The sequence below is a fragment of the Macrobrachium rosenbergii genome, chromosome 39 (assembly GCF_040412425.1).
Source record: "Macrobrachium rosenbergii isolate ZJJX-2024 chromosome 39, ASM4041242v1, whole genome shotgun sequence".
NCBI classification, from domain to species: Eukaryota; Metazoa; Arthropoda; class Malacostraca; order Decapoda; family Palaemonidae; genus Macrobrachium; species Macrobrachium rosenbergii.
Window position 1 is genome coordinate 9,430,735 of NC_089779.1, and position 24,266 is coordinate 9,455,000.

General features: G+C 37.3%; 1 protein-coding gene across 18 annotated transcripts in view; it reads left to right on the plus strand.

Moving 5' to 3' along the window:
• The window catches only part of LOC136825720 (alpha-1,6-mannosyl-glycoprotein 4-beta-N-acetylglucosaminyltransferase-like), a 445,856-nt gene that overhangs the window by 392,897 nt on the left and 28,693 nt on the right, over positions 1–24,266 (plus strand). For 9 of the 18 annotated variants that reach the window (XM_067082500.1, XM_067082503.1, XM_067082498.1 and 6 more), the window contains 3 exons: positions 9,787–9,906; positions 16,325–16,505; positions 21,577–21,732. In XM_067082500.1, the coding sequence (XP_066938601.1) occupies positions 9,801–9,906; positions 16,325–16,505; positions 21,577–21,732 (443 nt within the window). In that variant the 5' untranslated portion in view covers positions 9,787–9,800. Of the gene's footprint in view, positions 1–1,498; positions 1,647–9,786; positions 9,907–16,324; positions 16,506–21,576; positions 21,733–24,266 lie in introns of all 18 variants that reach the window. The other 9 variants (XM_067082512.1, XM_067082506.1, XM_067082511.1 and 6 more) reach the window with 3 other exon arrangements.

Genomic DNA, 24,266 nt, shown 5'->3' on the forward strand with positions numbered 1-24,266 from the left:
TGCTGTCATTTTTAATTTGTCCTTATCTGGGAAACATTAAGTGTGTGTGTGTGTGTGTGTGTGTATGTGTGCGCACTCGTCTGTATATATATATATATATATATATATATATATATATATATATATATATATTATATATTTACATGTGTATATATGTGTAAATAAGTAACATATACGTATGCTGACACATGCAGAATGATTGTAGAAAGACAACAATAGCCTTCATAACGTGAAACATGTCTGTGAAGCCTGTTTTTCTTCTATTTTAAATTCTTGTTTATACTTTGCATTAATTGTCTCATTTTGATCGTAAATTGCATTTTTATGCATGTGAGTATAATTTACTTTTACTGCCACATTTGCATTTTTATGCCAAATCAAGAATCATTTCCCCTTAAGGAAAGACTGCGACAACAGCATTATATATATATATATATATATATATATATATATATATATATATATATATATATATATATATATATATATATGTATGTATTTATGTATGTATATGTATATATATATTTGCACCATGCTTTACCCTTCTCTTATTTATTCTGCCAGTTATAAACAAACTATTGTTTCAATTCGACATCCAAAATTCATTTTCATCCCCGCATGTATCGTTCTTTTAACTTTTGTTGAAAAAAGTCCCGCTATTAACTTTTGGTTTCGTTCCGTGTAGAAGATTTATGCTTAGTTTACTGATAATAAACGATCCCTGCGGGAGAATTTCCCAGTTTGCAAATGCAGTATTTTATCTCGCAAGTAAATGGTACTTGAGTGTTTTACAAACATTATTCTTTGGCTAACGTGGCAAGCCAACATTCGGACCTAACGATTTCAGGTTTATTTGCTCCTAGAGGGTGTTTGCACAAATGCATTTCAGAAGAGTGCCGTTAGCCCATCTTTTTCCAAGCATTTTTAGTAGGACTTTCGACCACCAAGAATATTAACGTTTGTGCTTGCTGTCAGTCGTCATAACGGACTTTTAAAGAAAGCTTAATTTCTGCCCGATATTACGTCATCGCAGGAGCTGATAATTTTTACCCATCCCCGTAGTCTGGAGTTGTTCTTCTTCAGTATATAAATACTTAGGACACTTTCAGCTTACTTGAATGACGTACGGTACGCATGATGACTCATGTTATAGTTTTTGTAATTTAGCTACAGAAGTTTTCAAGTGAGCGAAGGGGATTCCTTAGTTTTCCATAAATAAGGATATTTTCCTTTTACTTTTTCAAATTTTGTCAAACATTCATGTAACGCAATATAATTTGTATTTGCGTCCAATAATTTTACAACTTACATAGCATTCTCCTCCATACTGTTCAGTTTTTCATTTAACCTACTGTCACGTGTCCTGATTTTAAAATTTACTTTACGTTTCTTTTACCAGTTGATTTTGAAATCTGCCTCTCGTTCCTGCACCACAATTTATCACCTCATCATTTCCTTCATTGGCTTTTCTTTCACGAGTGTACTATTTTGTTTAAAGGTCCTCTGTGAGTGAGAGGTGTTTGTGAGGTGACACTGAATGTAGGAAACTTGTCTAAGAAGCATGTTCGGTCGTCTGTCGTACATCATACATTCCACTCGGCGTCCCTTCCTTTGCTTGTGCAGGGCCGCTTGTAACTTAAGAAATGGTATGTGTCGTGCGCCCCCCCCTTTTTTTTTCCAAGCGTCAGATGTCTTATTTTAATTGTCAGTTTTTTTTCACTACTTGGTTTTTTTTTCTTGCACTGTTTACTTGTTTGTGTCACTGTTTGTGTATTATGTTCAGTAGTTGCGTAGATCAGCTTTTCTTGTTATGAAAATTTCTTGTTTTATGTCATAAATATGTTTTATTTTCCTGATGGGCTAGGTGACTGTCTGGAAAAGCTATAATTTTTCTCTCTCTCTCTCTCTCTCTCTCTCTCTCTCTCTCTCTCTCTCTCTCTCTCTCTCTCTCTCTCTCTCTCTCTTACACATACACACACACACAAACACAAACACACCTAAAATTTTCAGATCCAAACCGAAATTCGATTGTGACACTGGTTCTCAATGTTTACAACCTCGTAAACGCTCACGTGCTCTAAATATCACGCTAAAACCGTAGAATTCCGGCAAGGGAAGAATTCTAGGACACCCCGACCACTCACTGAGGTTTTCGAATTGCATTTTCAGGGCCGTTACGTTACGGAACTTTATTACATAAGGGTCAACAGCTTGAGTGTCCTATCGCAGTAAACTATCCTTCAGTTCTTTGCTCCTTTTGAAAAGGAGGTGTTGTGGATCATATTTCCCCGAGTACGTACAGGTCAGAGCAACACAGACTCAAGTAAAGTAGTCTGTTGTATTTTACGAGGTCTCAGCTTTGACTTTATTCTTCATTTCTTTGGGAATAACAAGAGTTTCACGCTTATATATTTTTTTTATACGTGAAGACATCTCGGTCCCAGTTCGTGCACATGCACCATTGCATCTGTCGGAACGATTACCCCCTGTTAATATTTCAGCCAAAAGGTTACCTTCAGTTTTGTAACTGTGGACTGAACCCTTCATCGTTGTTGGTGCCGGAAGCAAACAAAAGAGCAAAAGATGCCATAGGAGAGAAGGAGAGGAGGCTCGAGTGAGGTGATTTGTTTCACTGTCGACGCAATTAGTGCCGTCTGCCATAACCATCGTTTTTCCACCGCTTTTCGAAAACCCTCTCTCTCTCTCTCTCTCTCTCTCTCTCTCTCTCTCTCTCTCTCTCTCTCTCTCTCTCTCTGCAAGAGATGGTATTGATATTCCCTATCCTACCTCCTCTGTATATGTATACAGTACGTATAATATGTATGTGTATATATATATGTGTGTGTGTATATATACAGTATATATGTGTATATACATACTGTATATATATAAATTATAAGCTTATAAACCTCTCTCTCTCTCTCTCTCTCTCTCTCTCTCTCTCTCTCTCTCTCTCTCTCTCTCTCTCTCTCTCTCTCTCTCTCTCTATATATATATATATATATATATATATATATATATATATATATATATATATATATATATATATATATATATATATATTTATATATATATATATATATATATATATATATATATATATATATATATATATGTATGTATGTATATGTGTATACATACATATATATTTATATATATAAGATCTTATTGCCCTCTCTCTCTCTCTCTCTCTCTCTCTCTCTCTCTCTCTCTCTCTCTCTCTCACTGCAGTGCCCCTCCCTTTCCTCCCCTACCTCCGGCGTGGTCTCATTACTCGTTCCACGGTTTTGGCCCCGTGCCAGTAACCGTGGCACTATTCCTTGTTCCTCGGAGCTTAAGAGATTCGTCGTCTTCGCTGACACTTCTTTTTCTTTCGGCAGCTTATTAGAATGCGTGCTTGCGCGCGCTGATTGGTGTTTTTTTTAGGAGGATGTTGAGTGGTGTGTTTGTGCTTGTTTGGTCGCCCGCGTGCCCTGAGTGCTGTATGCGTGTGTTTGTGTGTGTGTGTTTGTACGTGTGCGTGTGGATGGATTTTGAACGAGAGAATACTCAGCTTTCGACATGCTTTTAAAGATACTGTGCTCGAAAACTCATACGGGAGAAGTTTTGTTCAAATTTATAATGAAGCAGAATTGATTTTGTGCAATTTTTCCAGTCCAAATAAATGACAAATTTTGAGTGATTAGAAATGTAAATGTATTTATAATCAGGCCATCGAGACCCTTACGTGAAATGGAACCTTTTAAGGGAGCGAAATTCATATATCTCAAAATGGTCATGGAAATGGCAGCGGAAAAGGTTCATTTACAAAAATCACAAAATGGTTATTGGAACCGCTGGGGGAAAAGGGCAACTTTACGAGGCTTGAAATTCAAATCGATGTCGTAAAAACATTGTTGGGACCTTGAGGAAACGGCAGCTGGAAGCTTTGAGAGCTGTAATCGAAGTGAGTTTCATTTAAAAATGGATTGTTGTGGACCTTTATGGGAAGTCTCAGCTCTGCGGAGCTTAAAAGAATTCAAATTATCATCATGAATTGTTCTTTGAAAAGGCTTTTGGGAAAAATACAACTTTTTGTGGATTCAGATCAAGATCAGCTTCATAAAAATTTCACTGAACCCTTTGATGGTTTGAAGAGGCTTGATATGTAATTCATTCGATAAACATAAAAAATTATTTCATAATGTGCATATTTATTAAAAACACTTGCGTGCAGTCTATTTTGCAGGGCTCAGAATTCGAATGTGATTTGTACAAGTTTAAGAGGTATATAATATAGAAATCGATATAATATAGAAAAAATAATTGGAAATTGTTTTGGGAGATGGGAAATCAGGAGAGATTGAAGTGAACAAGTAATTTCACAATGTACTCGTTGAAACATTTAAGTGAGATGGCCACTTTCTAGTCCTTGAAATTCAAACCCATTTAAAAAGATAATTGAAGACCCTTGCGTGAAGTGACCACTTGAAAGGAAATAATATTCACATCGATTATAAAAAAAATTGCAATTAAATGAGCACTTTAGGGAACTTGAATATCCAAATTTATTTCGTTTAAAGTTAATTGATAAAGCCCCTGTCTGATGTGACCACTGTAAATTGCGTAAAAAGTCCAGTAGCAAGGCCGTCAGGTAAATGATCACCTGAAGAAACTTGGAATTTAAATTTTATAAAAAGTTAATTACCACCTCAAGAAGTTTCATATCCAAACCGACTTTGTGGAATGTTCATCATGAAGGCTTTGCGTGAAATGCCACTCTCAGAAACTTTATTTTCGAATTCATTTCGTAAAATGTTAATTAAAACCCTTCGTCTAAAACAGCCAGTTTAAGAGGCTGCTTTCCTTACACTGTGAACGCTTGTAGAAGCCAGACATTCTGATGAATTCCATGATTAGTGAATTGGGACGCCTTTGTTTGAAATGAATGATTATGAGAAGCTTGATATCAAATCTAATTTAGTAAATAAAAAGTTAATCGCCAAGCATTGCGTTAAATGATTACGTTAAAAAGTTTGATATTCAAGTCAGCTTCACAACATGCCTATTGAAAGCTCTTTTAAGTAGGGCACTCCAAGGAACTCGACGTTCAAACCGATTCTGAAAAAAATCATTTGTAATCGAAAATGCATTCGCGAAATGACCGCTGTATGAGGCTCGGTGCCCAAACCCGATCCCTAAAAAGTTCATCGGGAACCCTTCCATGAAATGGCAGCTTTAAGGGGCTTGAAATATATTTGGCCCGCGCCCCCGGCCTCATTAATTGCGCTGTCCGTGTGTTGTAAAACAACTATCAACGTTTATGGCTTTAATATATTTCCAGAGCGCTGAAAGTTTCACCTCGTTCTTTAATACCAAAGTAGTGATCTCTCTCTCTCTCTCTCTCTCTCTCTCTCTCTCTCTCTCTCTCTCTCTCTCTCTCTCTCTCTCTCTCTCTCTTTGTGATTATTTCCCGTTAAGCGCAACCATTTTTACTCAGTTTTTCTTTCTATTTTTCGAAAGTAACCTTTCCTCAAGATGGACATCTCATGACCAAGCATGCTTTGTGCAAGCGCCATTTCTACCCCCCGACAAACCACTGGTTTCTTCCAAATTCTATGGACGAGAAGAAAAAATATATTAATGAGGAGTTATATAAGTAGGATAAATGAGGCGCAAGCGCATCTGAAAATAAGCCGATGAAAATTGAAAAGAAAAACCGAGAGAATTAACGGGATGAAATAAAAGCAGGAACGAAGAATGAATGAAGGCCAAACCACCCGAGAAATCAGAGGTTATAGAATGAAATGACCCTCAGAGATTTAGGTCAGTTTTATTTTTCTCCGTTATTTTTCTGCACATAATTTTTCTTAGATTTGGGAGTTTAAAGATGGATGTGTTGGCGACTCATATCCATTTTTGGTTTTCTGTGAAAGAAAACTATTGAGGTGGCTTTGTCTGTCCGTCCGCACTTTTTCTGTCCGCCCTCAGATCTTAAAAACTACTGAGGGTAGAGGGCTGCAAATTGGTATGTTGATCATCCACCCTCCAAACATCAAGCATACCAAATTGCAGCCCTCTAGCTTCAGCAGTTTTTATTTTATTTAAGGTTACCCATGATCGCGCGTCTGGCAACGCTATGGACAGGTCACCACCGGGCCGTGGCTGAAAGTTTCATAGGCCGCGGCTCTTACATAATTTTACCGAGACCACCGAAAAATAGGTCTATTTTCGGTGTCCCTGATTATACAGTAGGCTACGCTGTACAGAAAAATCGATTGCGCCGAAGAAACTTCGGCGCATTTTTACTTATTATTTGTGGCCACCCCCAATAGATAGTGTGTGTGTGTGTGTGTGTGTATATATGTAATATACATAAATATACAGTATATATGTGTATATGTATATACATATACGTATATATATAATTATATTGTCAAAATCGTTTATTTTTCGTAAGCTTTCTCAAGTCACTCGTGTGTTGTTTTGAAGAATTTTGATTAGTTTAGGGTCAGCTATCTCCGGTATGACATGACTAGAAACTGTGATGTGGATCTCTCTCTCTCTCTCTCTCAACACACGCACGGTTGCTGATCTAGCCTCCATTCCCCTACCTCCTCCAGAAGAGTTTTTGAAATGTCGGCTGGTTCCTAGACTGTGCATTAGGGTCCATTGTTTTCAAAAATGAGACTTCGAAGTTTTGGCATTTTACGAACAAACCCAACTAATGAACCCAGTGATGGATGCGACGACTGACTCGAAGGTTAACGTTCGCGAACGAAGCATTGCACCTGTTATATGTCTGAAACACCTGGATAAATTGAAAAAGCCTTTGATGTGAGTTTCGTGCGATGCATTCGAATCGGCAGCATGTTGTAAATATGCCGTTTCTATCTTTAGTTCCGTAAGCGAGCCAGTTAATATTATTAAATAAAGGTTGGTGGCTTTCGCACAAGTGTTGGAGAGGGTTGTGATCAGTTGGAGTTGTTCTTTGAAGCACCTGAATTCTCTTTTGAATCGTCAGAATTGTTGTTTGAAGAGTCAGAATTGGTATTTCAGTCATCCAAATTGTTGTTTGAAGGATCAGAATGGTTATTTGAATCACGAAATTTTTTTGAAGCATCAGAATTGTTATTTGAAGCGTCAGATTTGTTATTTGCAGCATCAGAATTCTTATTTGAAGCATCAGAATTATTATTTGAGGAATTAAAATTATTATTTGAGTCGTAAATATTGTTATTTGAAGCATTAAAATTATTTGGAGGATCAAAAAAATTTTTGAAACACGAGAATTGTTATTTAAAGCATCAGATTATTTATTTGAAGCATCAGAATTGTTATTTGAAGCATTAAAATTGTTATTTGAAACATCAATTTTTTTTTATTTTAAGCATCAAATTTGTTAATTGAATCATCAAAATTGTTAATTGAAGCATCAGAATTGTTATTTGAATCATCACAATTGTTATTTGAGGCATCACAATTGTTATTTGAAGCATCACAGTCGCTATTTGAAGCATTAAAAATGGTATTTTGAAGTATCAAAATTATTATTTGAAGCATCAAAAAAATGTTTTTTTTTTTTGGTATTGCAGAAGTATCCTTTCCGGACACGTATACAAAGCTCATCTCTCTCTCTCTCTCTCTCTCTCTCTCTCTCTCTCTCTCTCTCTCTCTCTCTCTCTCTCTCTCTCTCTCTCTCTCACACCTTTATGATAACACATGGTTAAGAGGAAATTTAAGCAAAGTAAGTTACTGTGCATTCCTATCTTCATTACGATTCCCTCTACTGACGTCACATGGAATCAAATGAGTGCTCAGTGAACCAAAGTGACCTAGTGAATTTCGTAGGACCTACTTTGATGTTACTTTTGTAAGAAAAGTAAAATAAATAAATAAGTAAAAAGAAGCTTGCGTCACAAAATAGTTACTGTCTTCTTCACAATATGACTTCTCTAATAATTATTCTAATTAGTTTTTCAAAGCAATCATTGGAATTTTGTCATCTGTGATGAATGTTTTTAAGACCAGAGGCCGAAGGGATCGGCAACTTACTGCCCTATTCTAGCTTAGAGCCGAAGAAATCTGGGAAATGTAGAATGGAAGGAAGTTTATAGGAGTCAGGAAAAACATAAGCAAGTAGGGAGTTCCAAAGTTGCCAGCAGAAGGAAACAAGCAGGCTTTGGACAGTGTCTTACCGGTTTACACACAGTAAATGGAGGAAGACGTGGCCTTGCGGGTGTTACGAGGCTCAAGCTCCTGCCCCGGTTGGATAAACAGAATTCTGCAGTCCCCCGAAGGAAGGCAGCCCAGGACGGAAAGAGGAATACAGAAGTAAAAAGTAAACTGTGTAAGAGAAATAGAAAAGATAAAGACTGAAATAAACAAGAAGGTAAATGAATAAAATAGAACTACTATGAAGTGTGGACCATGTAAACCTGTTCCAAAAAAAAAAAAAATTGTGTTGAAAGGACCAATTGTAAAATCATTTTCATGGCTCAGATTTTTTTTCATGATTTCCTTGTTATTTTGAATTAGCCTTTTTTTTTTAGTACGCTGCATCGTAATTTTGAATTTGTATTATAAATAAATAAAGTTTTCATCAGCTTGTTGAAGTGGGTCGTGCAGTTCAGTAAACCCGTTGAATTCTTATTTCCAAAATAATTCAAATACAGTTAGCACGAAAAAGCTGTGAGGGATATAGTATTACCTACATCCAAACAAAAAACATGTTATCCCTTCCACAGGTGGTCGTAACATTTGCGTTAGTATTACACACGCACACACACACACACACACACACACACACACACACACACACACACACACACCCCAGCCAGTTGTATATCTGATTACCTTGTTCTAGGAATTAAAAACAGTCATTTTCTTAGTGTTTGGTTGATGTTTCTGTATTATCTAGATTTCCAGGGTTTCAAGTGATGTGGGCCTAACGATTAATGACATATAACAGGTCAGGTTTTGTTGTGGAAAAGGTTTGAATCATTCGTGCAGCATCAATGCTTGACATAAATATCAAGGTGTGGGTTATTCTGCAGAAAAGGTTCCCCCCAGGAATGCAAAAAAAAAAAAAAAAAAAAAATCGTAAAAAAAAATTATTTCTAAACAATGGATTTTGCTGGATATTCTGATACGAATATTTCTGGGAAGGTATTAATGGAGTATTAATGTTCGTTGCGTTATAATTTGTAATAGGCGCTGAAAGGAAAAAACAATTATTTTGTCGCTAAAACCATACAATACAGTGGAAGAGTAAATTGTGCTTTAAAGCCTTGCAGAGTTTAATGTTTTTTTTAATGTTTTAATAATAGCAAAAACTGTGGGAAATGTCATTCAGTTTTGATTTACGCTAATGTTTTTTTAATGTTTTAATAATAGCAAAAACTGTGGGAAATGTCATTCAGTTTTGATTTACGCTAAAATTCATAATGCATATCTATTTAAAACGAAATCAAGGCTCCAAGGATTCCATAATCGTAAGCCCCATTTTCACTATCCTCTTTTCACACACAGAGAGAGAGAGAGAGACGTATATATTTAAAACTCACTCCTGGCGCCAAGGATTTCACAGTCATAAGGCCCACTTCCACTAATATCCGCTTTTCACCTAGAGTAAAAAAAAAAAGAAAGTTATCCCCTTGACCGTGTATATATCGGCTTTCTGTCCCGTCTCTTTCCCCCCTTTCGCAAACTGAAGAAAGCGCACAAAAGAAGGTGAAGACGCCAGGTGTCACAGACTCATCCCCTTTTGTTTTCTCTCCCCCCCCCCTCCTCCTCCTCCTCCTGCAGGTGTGTGGTCGAGGATGAGCAGCAGTACTCCGGCACCCATTGTCTTGGTGCTCATTTCCGGTCTCTTGCTGACATGTAACGTTTTCTGGCTCTACTCTTCCAACAGCCACACTCACAGAGGTAAGTCTCTTCCCCCTTTTTTTTTTTTTTTTTTCTTTTTTCTTTCTTCTTCTTTTTTCTTCTTCTTCTTCTTCTTCTTCTTCTTCTTCTTCAGAGGTCGGTTGTGTTCAGAGGCGAAAGTAGCTGTGTATGTTTTTGGGAGGGCTTTGGGTCTTTAAAAAATTACTAGATTATTTTTTTTTTATTATACTTCAGGTAAATTTTTATTTATTTATTTTTTATTGGTCGATGGTTGCGAAAGTAGTTGTGTTTGTTTTGGAGGTTTTCGGTCTTTCAAAAAGTTTTAGTAGGCATTTTTTTATTGTACTATATACAAAATACAGTCGTATTTCATGTGTAAATTGGTGTATGTATGTTATGAGTTTGTGTGTAACTCCATGTTCATATATATAATCTTATATAAAATAACACCTTGGAATATTGAAAAATACCTCAGATATCAAGAACTGCTTCCGCGTTTTTCAGAGAAGGTTAACAAAATATCAAGCAAAGAGAGAAATACATTTCTGCCAAGAACGGGAATATAGTTATCACAAGAATTTGTCTTTTTTCAAAGTACTTATTGATTTTAGGTGTCAAGACGTAATGTCCAAGCCCTTCAGACCTTACATAGTCACATAGTCGATGGTCATCAAGAGAAGATTTTAACCTGTACATTACAAAAGATAGCCGTGGAAAGGTTATTTAGATGGTTAAGTTCCAGTCATTTATAGGTTGGTAAGTGTCAGGTATAGCTTAGCGTTGAATATTTTGCTCAGCACCCTTACATGATGAAAATCATAATGTAAAAGTATCGATATTGAATTCTTGCATGTTTTATGTCCCTACTTTCGTAAGTACACAAATTTAGAGGGCAGGTCCTGAAGTTGATGTAATTATGCAGTAGATAGAACCTATGGGGCTGGTATATTCTCTTCACACTTCAATAGACGACTGCCTTAAGCACCAGAGTCAAAAGTGGCTTTCGGTGTAGGTCAAAACCTGATTTCTTATTCATGTTTATTCAGAAAAAAAGTTATTTAAAGTCAAATGCAAAAGTATGGTTTGGTCCGTGGTAATGTTTTTTTTTGTTGGGGCGGGTGTTCGTTAGGAACTTAGCATCGTGTTCTCCGTGGGAAAGACTAATTTCATTGGTATAATATTTTGTAATTTTTGCCATCTTACGCACTTTCCTGTGTAATTTTTTTCCAGAAGGCTTAAAAAAAAAATGTTCTTAGGCAGAGACTGGTCTATGTGTGTTTCTTTCCTGAAAGTATTCTGTGCTGTCCTTGTCAGAATTGGCTGGGAATTCTCCGTATCAGAATTATTTTTTTCAGGGCCTTCATAGACAAAAGCTTCCTATTAAGCTCATTTTTTCTACGTCATCTTCATACAAGTCACTTTCAGTAAGCAATGCAAGTGCTACTCCTTCCATAACAGCTGATTCCATTTTCCTGTTAAACAGAAACGGCTTCCATGTTCTTGTCACAGGATAATTTCGGTCTCTCAGTTTTGAGGAATGTTGCCTTTAGTGGTAAAAAGCGACATCGATGCTATTAGCCGAAAATGTTTATTGTGAGCATACCTTTAAACAACGGTTTTATGCCTTACACTGTCAACATCGATTTTTCGGCTTTCTGCAGTTAAACACTGACTTTTGTGCTTCATTAGTAAAAGATGACTCCTGGCCCTTCTATCATGAACTCGGATTTATATACCCCCTTTGGTAAATGCTGATTCTTACTGTAAGTGTCCCCTGGTAAACGTTGTTATCTTTGACATCTTTGGTGTAACTTCTTGCAGCGTGGTTCCTTTGCAATGTGGGATAGACGCTGATGTCTGTGTTGTCTTCAATCAGATATCTTTTGTACTTAATTTGGCTAAAAGCCAGCTCCCTACATCCTCTCTACAATAATTTATGACTGATATCTGAAGTTTTTAAGGTAAAATCTACCCGTACATCGTTTGTTAAAACTAGTTTATGTAGTTTGTGAAAGACAGTAAAAATGTCTTCAGAATGAAAGTTAGCCTGTTCCTCGCTGTTTGAGAAAATTGGTTCCATTGGCCATCTTGACAAAAAGAAATCAAACAAAATAGAAAAAATAAGAAACTTTCCCTGCTTCTGCAAAAATTGTAGTAGGTGACTTCCATTGCAAACTTACATTTTTTGTGTTATCATCTTAGCGATATATGACTGTCACAGTCTTCTCTGTGAAATGCATCTGCATGCTTCATGATTGCAAGAAAATCTTGAACGCAATTTTTTTCTTTGAATTGCCGTTTTGGCTTTGTTAATGTGGAAATGCTGGCTGACTGTCAATACTTCCCGTAATCTAATGGTATTTATATTGTTAAGGAATATACGACTAACCTCCTTGATTGTGAAACACCTGATTATAAAGCTCGAATTGGGTGTGTCATCGTATAATTTGACTTAATTGTTGGCGTGAATGCTGATAATGTGCTCATTTGCCATTTGCCTCTTTTGCCCACCTTTTTTTATAGGGCTTGGTAATCAAGAAGTTTAATTGTGCAGGGATTTCAGTGACCTTTGTGATTTTGGTCAAGTCGTAACGGGTAGATGGTTGTTGGTAAGGCTTCACGTTCTTTTAGACAAAACCGATGCCTTTGTAAGGTTGTATAATCGCATGTTATTCAGTTATATAATGTAATGAAATGAAGTAGGTGAATTGCAGAGAGAGTAGATCTTTTGTAATTTTCATGTTTAAAAGCATGTTTTTTTTTACATGCAATAACCGAAGTATTGCAACGTTTTCATTTTCAAATCCTGACCATTTACAGGGAACATGTAAAGCGTAATTTGTTTCCTCATCTTAGATTGGATTCGACTGTGTCGTCATATTTCATTGAAAGTACATCTTTGCCATATATCCAGGTCCAAGTTTGTTTAAAGTTGAGACAGCTGTCCAACGTCGAAGTTAGGTAAAGCCGTGAGTACAACAGCAAGCATTTTTAGCACGGTTGTGTGGTTGTCTCAGAGTAAGCCAGCCTTATTCCAGTACGAAACCTTGCTTGTCGCCGGCCCGTAATTGTAGAAAGATGTGAAAGGGATTAAGAGGCTTGGTGTGGACTTTTGGACACTAGGTAACAAAAAAAAAAATTCTAATTGCATGTATGTAAAGCCTTTGGCTCAGGCTCGAAACACAGGCCTTCGAACTGTGTAGCCAACTAACTGTCATCGTAAGATGATTAGCTGCTAGTTTTTGGACAATTTAGTCCCTCAGATGGAGAGAGAATACTTGCCTTATAAAATATTAATCCATGCCCCTTTTTTTATGTAGCATCTACATAAGGTGCCTGATGTCCACTGATGAAAATAAGTCCTCATCCTTGGCAGGAGTGACAAATTTGCATAGTGTGACCTCGGGTAACTATCACGTCAACTTTGGATTCACGTGACCAAGCATTCGGGAAGCAGTTCAGTGTGACTTAGCAATAACACCATTGCCAGTCAAAAGTTGCTGCGTAATTCACGTAATCACGCCATGTTCGAGATGAGATTTGTTTTTATTGGGTTAGAGAGATTAATGTGTTCATTGCAACAGCATCTACAAACCACGATAAAAAAAAAACACGATCATATGCAGTGATTGAGCAAATCATTAATAAATACTGTCGGCAGGTGTGCTATTCACTGTGACAGATGTAGATCGTACTAAAGTCTGGTATAAAAATCTTATCTTCAATTACTCGGCACGAATGGCTTGCGATAGCTAGAAGGTAAAGATGGGTCTCGGTAGATCAAGTGGTAATCGGGAGGTCGTAGATAGCCATCTTGTGACGGTGCATTGCCTGGCGCCAAATGATTGTAAAAGTTTTTTCTTCTGATAATGGCGGGCAGATACTCTACCCCTCTTTATTCATGGTCGATTTTAGCTTTTATTATTATTATTATTATTATTATTATTATTATTATTATTATTATTATTATTATTATTATTATTATTATTATTATTGAGAAGATGAACCCTATTTATATGGATGAAGCCCACAGAGGCCATTGACTTGAAATTCAAGCTTCCAAAGAATATGGTGTTCATTAGAAAGAAGAGGTAAAGGAAAATACAGAAAGAAGAGATCTCATTAAAAAAAATTAAAATAACAAATACATAAATAGAGAAAAATGTAAGTAAGTTATTAAAAGCCAAGGAAAATTGTATTAGGGTAGTAATGTATTGCATCTTCGCTTGAACTTTCGAAGTCCCAGATACGCGGCACCCTCAGGGAGACTGTTCTGTAGATACAGTGCTTCCTGGAATTGGAATACATACAGTGCTTCCTGGAATTGGAATTTCAAAAGTTGAAGCGAAGTTGCAATGCATTACTACCCAAATACTATTCTCCCTGCATTTTCATAAATTTTTATTATTTAATAATTTATTAATTTCTTTTTTTCTTTCTTTCCGTATTTACCTTTACCTCCTCTTACTTCTTCCTAATGAATACCATATTCTTTGGAAGCTTGAATTTCAAGTCAGTGGCCCCTTTGGTGGGCTTGCTCCATATGAATAGGGTTCATCGTCTGAATAATAATAATAATAATGGAGTCAGGGGCGTTGCTTGTCTGAGGTGGTGTCTGTTGTATCGACACCACGTCAGTGAGGTTCTGGCTATCAAATGCTAGCTTCAAAAGTTCCTAGCTGAGCATTCTTATTGACAAGCGACTTTGTATTTCCTAAGGGTGCCTCTCTTGGACCGCTGAATTCTTTTCATGAACAGGTGGACCATATTCCTGTTCTGACAACAGGTGATGAACTCAATTATGGAACTAGGAGAAGTATATATGTGTAATGCGCTCTGCGAGCCCTGAACTCCAAACTGTCACTAAATCATAAACGAGAAAATGTAGAGCAATAGAATGTACCTGGTTCATTTTAAGTGGGATGCAACTGCAGAACCGCTCAAATATTACCAGTTCCTCGTGGGATGGGTCGGTATAGTTCTCGGCTAGCACTCTGCTGGGCCCGCGTTCGAGTCTCCGGCCGGCCAATGAAGAATTAGAGGAATTTATTTCTGGTGATAGAAATTCATTTCTCGCTATAATGTGGTTCGGATTCCACAATAAGCTGTAGGTCCCGTTGCTAGGTAACCAGTTGGTTCTTAGCCACGTAAAATAAGTCTAATCCTTCGGGCCAGCCCTAGGAGAGCTGTTAATCAGCTCAGTGGTCTGGTTAAACTAAGGTATACTTAACTTTTTCAAATATTACCATCAAATTTGACGGTTCAGGTAGAAAATAGTAATTAATAAATAAAGTTTGGGACTATTTATGATAGCACACCAGATTTCTTTTACGGATAAGGTAATTCAGCCAGGGTTTTGGCAGACGGCAATTTATCTTTTGGCAATAAAATAATAATAATATATTTGTGAGGAAATGGGAATCTCCTCGCCTAGTTGCTCTAGACCTTAACTCGAGGTGTTTAAAATAAGATAAGCGAGTAGTTGAGGAATATGAGACATAATATATCTCACTATTATGTTATAGGAGATATAATAAGAACAGTAACTTAAAGTAATAATTTCATCCGGTTAAAATTTAAAAACGTCGTGAAATGTAAGGTGGATCTGTCAGTCAAATGTAAAGTAAAGCTGCAACACCCGCCGTTCACAGTCAAGAGGAGCAAACAACGAGAGCCCTTTGTCACATCACCCAAATGAGATGCTGCGAAGGAAGGCCATCCCGAGGCTGCTTTCAAAGGAAACGATCGTTAGCCGCGAAGGATGCCAACCTGAACGGCGTCATTAAACGAAGGAAGTTGTCATAACGAACTCGCTTCTACACAACGTAGCATAACATAATGCCGAGAGCGGAGATGTGATTAGTGCGTAATGCTGCAGGTGCTGCATCTCATCTCTCTCTCTCTCTCTCTCTCTCTCTCTCTCTCTCTCTCTCTCTCTCTCTCTCTCTCTCTCTCTCCACCTAGGCTTTTGTCAAGACATTGACACTGGAATTGTTGTCCCTGTGAGAGAAATGTCTTTGTTTTGTTGTCCTTTCTTTAAGATTTTTTTTTTTTATTCATTCGCCTCTTTATTTTCTTTCTGGTTCCAAAAAGTGGTACACTTCCGGTTGTTAGCAGGTATTTTGGGACGAGGTTACTACGACCTGGTCCACGGAGGCGTGTTGCGTTTCGTGGTGGTCATCCATTCAATAACTGACCCGTCCCGCCATTGCTTAAGTCTGCTAATATACTGCCGTCGATGTTGACTCACTATTTAGGTTTATATAACTTATTTAATGTTTTCCTTGTATCCCTTGACTTGCAAGGATATTAGATTTTATTCCTGTCTGTAATACAGTGTGTGATTGTATAAGAGAGAGAGAGAGAGAGAGAGAGAGAGAGAGAACAGTCCGGTGCATAATGGCCGAAAAATTATTAACCATATATTTACCTAACAGCTGACGTTCTTCCTCCCCAGCAGGAGCCCTCTGCAGCCACGACTATGACACCTGGGGGCCAGGTCTGGGCAACAGCTCTGCCAACGCTCACAGAAGAGACTACCAGCAGGTCGTCGGAAATGGCCTCGTCGACGTCCCCTTCCCCATCCCCATCCCCAACGACACCGTCCTCCTGGGGACAGACGCCGAGGGCGACGAGAGGTAAGGAAAAACCTTAAAATAAGTCCTTCTGATGCCAAACGTAAGCGAAGGCTTGCGTGTTTTTCCCGACCTCCGATTGAGACTCTATTGCAATCCTGTTTTCCAAGTATTAGTCAAGTCAAAATAGGATTTGACCCCCCAAAAATTGCTAGAAAACATTTTTTGGTTATTTTTGGTTTGTATGGGGCTACTTTAGTACATCCCAAAAGTCTACCAAATTTGGTCAACCGGAAAGTGGTAAAATTACATAATATCCAAGATGGCTGCCGATGAACAATTAATGTACAGCAAACTTCTAAATGGCTGGTTTTAGACCCCATAAATGTATTACAAACACATATAAATATGATAGCTAAGATTCAAATGAGATAATGATTACATCATTAGGACAAGCCTGTGACGTAATATTACGTCATAATGACGTAAAAATGTTGATTTGTAGTTCGGGACAGTAAAAATTGCAGTAAACCCAAATATTGACCCCCTCATAATTAATCTGAATGAAAAAAAATACCATGGGTACCAGAAATTTGAAAGGCCTCACCCTCACCCTCATGATCATACGTCACAGTTATAAGCCATGCAATATACACTACTTGTCATACATGGTGTCAAACCTTGTAACATTTGGTTAATATTGACTTTCGATGAACTAAAATATGACATCCCATAGACTCTGATAAGTTATGGATTATGATTTCCATGTGACACAAAAAGATAAACACATGACGTTAGGGACCATCTCAAAATCAGCTGATGCCACACAAAACTTAACTTGGTTAGTCTCTCCATTAACCCCCTCCCCCTCCTCAAGAGACTAAAACGCCAAGGTAAATTGGCATAATGACTTCTGAAAGAATACATGAGTGATGCCAACAACCTGAACAATCCTCAACCTCCCCTCACCCTTAGACTAACCGAGTTTAGTCTTCTGCTTCATCAGTTAATTATGAGATGGTCCGGTATTATGACATAATTGCATAGCGGAAACACAACTTAAACAGAAAGTTAATACTAACATCAACCAATTTTAAATGCCTTTATGCCAGTGTTCTGCTCACAACATTGTGGTTTAAAATACAGCACTGTCTGCACGGTTGTCATCAGCATCTGCGTCAGGGTCCCCTGTACATTCATTATTTGGGTTGAAACAAGATTCGGCTTGGCAAGGTCCACATGCGGATGTACATGGAAGACCGTACTTCCTGCAACTACAACGTGTATTACAACAGCCAGATGTACAGTTACAATGAATCACTTTAAGTAGCCTTTCAGGAGCTGGCTTCTGGTCTGTCATAACTGGCAACAAAAAGCTATCTTCCTGTTTCCAACCCCAGTTCTTTGGGTCCATCATTCCGTCTTTTCCCATCCACACAATGATCTGATAAAATGTGCGTAGTGAGTGGTACTTGGCAGCAGATACTGTTGGCGGCAGCTTCTCGGGTTTTACAAATGACTTTGCAGATGATACTTTTTCGCAAGCAAGGTGTTTCGTAGGTTTGCCAGGGTGTCCCAACTTTTCCTCCATACAAAGAAACAAAAGTTTTGCATCCAGAATCAACAATCGTGACAATTCCTGATCTGCTGTGGTGAAGACTGCCGCACATGACTTAATGACAGAGTCACGTTTGATCAATTTTGAAATAGAGCCTTCTTACCAATACCAAAAATTCTTGATGTGCTGTCACAACCTGTAAACGCATGTACAAAAAGCAACTGCCTGGAAACTTCACATCCTAGGAGTTCTTTCAGAGAACAGATATCGTAAACATACTTAGATTTCAGTTTGTCCGATCGAAAAAAATAGAGCTTTTTGCTTTCCCTTTCTGTATAGTATAAAAGTAGAATTAGAAGGTCCGTGTCTTCTCCAACTAAAGTTGTGTCTCTGTGTTTGCAGATGCCACTGCAGCTTTGACAATGTCAACATCTGCATCTCCATGTGCATGGATAACTTCACATCCCCTGTCTTTCAGTTTGTCGCAGATCAGGTTGATCATCTGTTGTTTATTGCAACCATTAGACAAAAAGTCCTCCATTCTCCTGAAAAAACAGTGTTGAGTCAAAACGCACCACTTGGTGTGATTTACGTTGTCGCCTCTGGTGTTCATTGTCCTTGATACTGGGCTCACCACTGTATCCATCAAAACTACGGTAGCCATTCCATACCTGGAAAAAGTGAAATTGACATATTCTTCAGCAATTTTGCCGTAGCTGATCCCACTTTTCCATGATAAGCGATGCAGGAGAGATCCTCCATCAAGAACAAAATGTTCAGATTCAGGTATCGATTCTGTAATCACAGCATTACTAGAGGATTGACTCACAAATCACGTAGAGCCTCGGCCAACTGAGGCTTGTCTGCTTTCAAGAAAAACGTGTTTGGCTTCAAAAAAGAGTGGGAGGATATGGACTGAGTTCATAGTCCATAATATCCTGTAATGTTAAATCCCCAGCTTGTGACACAACAAGAAATCTTTTGAAATAGGAGTTCAGGATTGATCACTTGATCGGCATTAACTTTCACTGACGAAGTAGCCGAGAGAGTTTTGAATATGGTAAGAATATGAAACTGAGAATAACAGTCAAATGTAGACTAGGATGCGATTCCTGTACTGAAAATGGGGTGTTTGAGCTGGGGCTGGGCTTGGGGCACGGAGGGGGCTGTGTACAGTGGGTACAGGGAACAGGGACAGAATAAGACATGGGCAAACTATATATCTAAGTGAATCTGAGTTAAGATAAAATGAATACTTAAAAAAACAGGCATGTTTTGTGCAAGTCAAGGAATGAAAACTAAGTCGAGGGTCATTTCGAACACAGCGGCCATCTTGGAATAGGGCTCAATTTTGCCCGCTTTCAAGCCTCCAATTTTGGTAAACTTTTGATGTATAGTTGTAGAGACACAGAGGAACAAAACAAATGAAAGGCATTGTTTTGCCAGTTTGGACTAGATTTGAGGACAAATACTTCCCTATGAAACCGACAAAATTCCATTTTGGGGTAGGGTACCCTAATGCACCCCACGGCATGACCACACCCAAATAAAACCAATTCCAATTGAAAGAACAAACTCAAAAACATAGGAAAACATTCTTACTTTATTTGTTTTGGGTGAAAAATGACCGAGTTATCGACAAGGAAACATATTCAATGAATTTTCAAATTTTGGCGCCCATCTTTGAACTGACCCAATTTTACCCACTTTCCGGTAGTCCAATCTTGGTAGACTTTTAGTATGTTAATCTACAGATATCAGGAAACCAAAAACAAGCAAAAAACAATTTCTAGCAATTTGTTGGGGGTTGACCCCCTTTTTTTCATATTTTGACCCGCCTATATGGAAGGCGCGAAGGTTTTGTTTATTTTTTTTTTTATTACTAACAGTGACGACACCCTTATAGAGCAAATACTGATAAATGTATTTCTATTCCCAAATGAAGGATTTACAGTACTTGAGGTCATTGGTAAGCGAAGAGTTTTTCCGCAGACTCTTACTCTTAAGTGACGAGGTTGGAGACATATAACAGATAATGAGTTTTTGAGACTAGGAACATTTCGTTAGCTTGAAACAATAAAGACAGAATAAGTGATGTATCGAGACTTAAGAAAAGAGAAATTTGCAACACAGTCAGTGCAGCAGGCAAGGTTTCAGTGAACTCTGATCGTGCTCTTAAATTTCCAGAACAAAAGTTAGTCACCTTATTATGATACATACAAGGGGTTCTTTGTATGCTCTCTTGTTGCAACTTAACTTCTTATTACGAGTGTGAAGCTCTGCAGTAATTCCAAGTTCAGCCACCAGTGTCCTGACATTATTCAGATCTAAGGCCACCATAATTTTCCTTCTTCGATCAGCTGAGCTCTAGTAAGATAACCATCTCCCCCAAAAGCTTCTGTACAAATGCCCCTTTCAGAAACAGACAACCGCCTAATGTTAAGCATCACTGCAGTATTCAGCCACCATGGGTGCCACTTCCGTCAAGTTTGACGTGCAGTCGTTTCATTTTGCATTTAATGGTACTTCTTCTGGCAGACCTTATGATTATGATGACCTAATGGTAAAAAGCAAGTGGAAATGTTCAGGAATAACGTTGAATATTACCAGTTGTACATATTTAATTAAATCCCTCGTCACCATGGCGTAACTTTGGCCAGACTGCCCACCCTGGGACTTGTTGCCTTTCAAAAATGTAAGAAACTGGCTCATTTAATCCTTGGAAGTTTTACCTTAACGACCAAAATTCAGTACACTTAGTGTTGAGAATTATTATTTTTAAATCAGTGAACGGTACATTAAAAATAGAATGATACTTAAATAGAATGTGCGTATTTATTCATCATGACAAACTCTGTACAATTTTCCCTTCCGTTTTATCAAATACGCTATTTTTGAGTAATCGCATTGCAGTAATGACAGAGCCCGCGGCACAAAATATAAACGACACCCCTCAGTACGATTTTTAATTCTAGGAAAAGTAATTTCCCAAGCGCGTCGTAATTTTTCACGGTGAAGTGAAAAAAAAAAAAAGTTTTTACTCCAAAGTACTCTAAAGGGTTTCTCGGTTGGCGGAGAACCCCGACAGAAAAATTTATATATTAATGTCCTCAATTTGTTATTCTCTCTAAGCCTGTTTTCATCGTTTCCCTTTTACCCAGGCCACCCAATTGCCCATAGGCTCACCATTCCTCTCCGTCCTCCATCCTGGGAGCAGCGTTCGAATTCGGGGAATGATATTTTATACTGGGAATTCAAGCTCTTATTTCACAGCGATGGAATCGGATGAGCCTGATGCCTGCTCTCTCTCTCTCTCTCTCTCTCTCTCTCTCATTCCATGACTTTCTCTAGTTTCTTTTAACATCTTCTCTCTCTCTCTCTCTCTCTCTCTCTCTCTCTCTCTCTCTCTCTCTCTCTCTCTCTCTCTCTCTCTCTCTCTTCAGATACCTTTCATAGACTTTCCTTTTAATAGGCTTCTACGTACATTATTATTATTATTATTATTATTATTATTATTATTATTATTATTATTATTATTATTATTATTACTCACGACATTCGTCGTCCTACCTGCAGCCCCACCCGGTTCCTGACGATCGGGATATCTTCGGTGTGGCGCAAGGACGACTACCTGAAGGGCACTATCGATTCCATCCTGAAGGAGACGAGCGAAGGGGAGAAGAACGACATCTTCATCTTCCTGCTCTTGGCCGACGCGGATCCTAACCTCAGGTAAGGAAGGAATTACCACGAAGCTCTCTCTCTCTCTCTCTCTCTCTCTCTCTCTCTCTCTCTCTCTCTCTCTCTCTCTCTCTCTCTCAGTTGCTTATCTTTTCGATGTCGATCTGTTTTTTTTTTTTTTTTCAGTTATTGATGTTTTATGACATGACCAGGCTTTGTATTTTGTGTGCTACATATCTGTGAAAAAGTAACCAGTAACAAGTCTGCTTGTCGTACTATATACGTTTTTAATTATGTATAATTAGTGTTTTGCTAATAACATTGATATATCAATTCATTTACCTATAGAATAATGAAATTAATTCACACACACACTAAGTATATATATATATATATATATATATATATATATATATATATATATATATATATATATATATGTATATATATATATATATATATATATATAACACACACACACACACACAAACATTAAGCTACAAATGTCATTTGATATCGAATTTGCTCTACCTCGGAAATAATACCAAAGGGAAAATTATAAATAATAAGTGATAGTCACCCGATGGACTCGAACCACGAACCGTAACCATCCGTGACTTCGGTGACGAGCGCTTTACCAATTGACTGTCAGAGGATTATAAGTTGGTAGCGACTCTGCCGTATATATCCCCGCCGAGTGCAATATATATATATATATATATATATATATATATATATATATATATATATATATATATATATATATATATATCTACACTAGTATGTGCTTTTGTTCTTCAGCTTTTGATATCTAAAAGTCGTTGATGGCAACGATAAAAACAACAGTAAGTAAAACGTTTGTCGACGGACTTAAATGAGAGGCAGGCTTGGGACTGTCATGGCGCGAAGGCTGTTTTGCAAATTCACCAAGCGGTCTTCATTAAACTTGTTGTTTTCCTTAAACTTGTTGTTTTCCTGAACTTTCTGGAGTAGTTGCTGCGCCTCAGTGCTGTCTTGAGTTGTTTCCATGGCAATTCTCCTCTTATTATCTGGTCAAAGACTTTTAAAGAGATCATTATTATATTTGGTATTATTGTTGTTGATTTTAACAGTAATGGCAAGATTATCATTATTATTATTAAGAAATATGATTTAATGTTTACTTCAAGTTGAATGCAAAAAATTAATTAAAGACATCGATGAGCATAAACTTAATTCTGAGGAATTATTATTATTATTATTATTATTATTATTATTATTATTATTATTATTATTATTATTATTATTTCAGAGGATAAAGTGAGATCCTTTTTCTTCAGTGTAAACCTTGGTATATCGTTAAAAACACATGTAGAAATTTAAATGAATCTATAGCAATATATCAATATTTGCACTGAAGGAAAAGGTTTTATTTTACCCTCACCTTTAGGAATAATAATAATAATAATAATAATAATAATAATAATTATTATTATTATTATTATTATTATTATTATTATTATTATTATTATTATTATTATTATTATTATTATTTGTCGCAAAAGCACAACTGCCCTGTTATTCCCACTTCTTGTACCACAACTAACATCATTTCCCGTATTATATCATTCTCCATTATCTCTGTTGCGTCATGCCCAATTCCCTTCAGCTTCCTCTCCCCATTCCGAAAAATATGCTGAACGCCCCCCGAAGCGAAACATGTCATCTCCCCAGGGGCGGAAAGTGAAAATCTCTCCTGAACCGAAAATTTCGTTTTTTCTCGAAATGGAAGATGGCGGTTTCCCCTAAGACACACGAGCGTCATCTTTTTTCGGGTCCATCCCGTAGGGGGTAAAGTGCCGTCAGTGCACCTCACGGGGTGCACTGTAGGCATCACTGAAGGTTCTTTGCAGCGTCCCTTTTTTCCATCGTGCTACCCACCCTCTCCTAACGATTATTTCAAAGTGCAGCTGCGAGGTTTACCTCCTGTTACACCTTTCAAACCTACCTATTCTCAGTTTTCTTTCCAGCGCTGAATGACCTCATAGGTCCCAGTGCTTGGCCTTTGGCGTAAACTCTAGATTCTATTCCATTCTATTCCTTTTCGGATCTGGGAAAGTATGGTGGCGTAATGATGGTATGTGGTGATATGGTGACGGAATGATGGTAAAGATTGAATGTGAGTAAATGATAATGTTAATGATTGAATGTGGATAAATGATAATGTTAATGATTGAATGTGGATAAATGATAATGTTAATAATTGAATGTGGGTAAATGATAATGTTAATGATTGAATGTGGATAAATGATAATGTTAATGATTGAATGTGGATAAATGATAATGTTAATAATTGAATGTGGGTAAATGATAATGTTAATGATTGAATGTGGATAAATGATAATGTTAATGATTGAATGTGGATAAATGATAATGTTAATAATTGAATGTGGGTAAATGATAATGTTAATGATTGAATGTGGATAAATGATAATGTTAATGATTGAATGTAAGTAAATGATAATGTTAATGATTGAATGTGGATAAATGGTAATGTTAATGATTGAATGTGGATAAATGGTAATGTTAATGATTGAATGTGGATA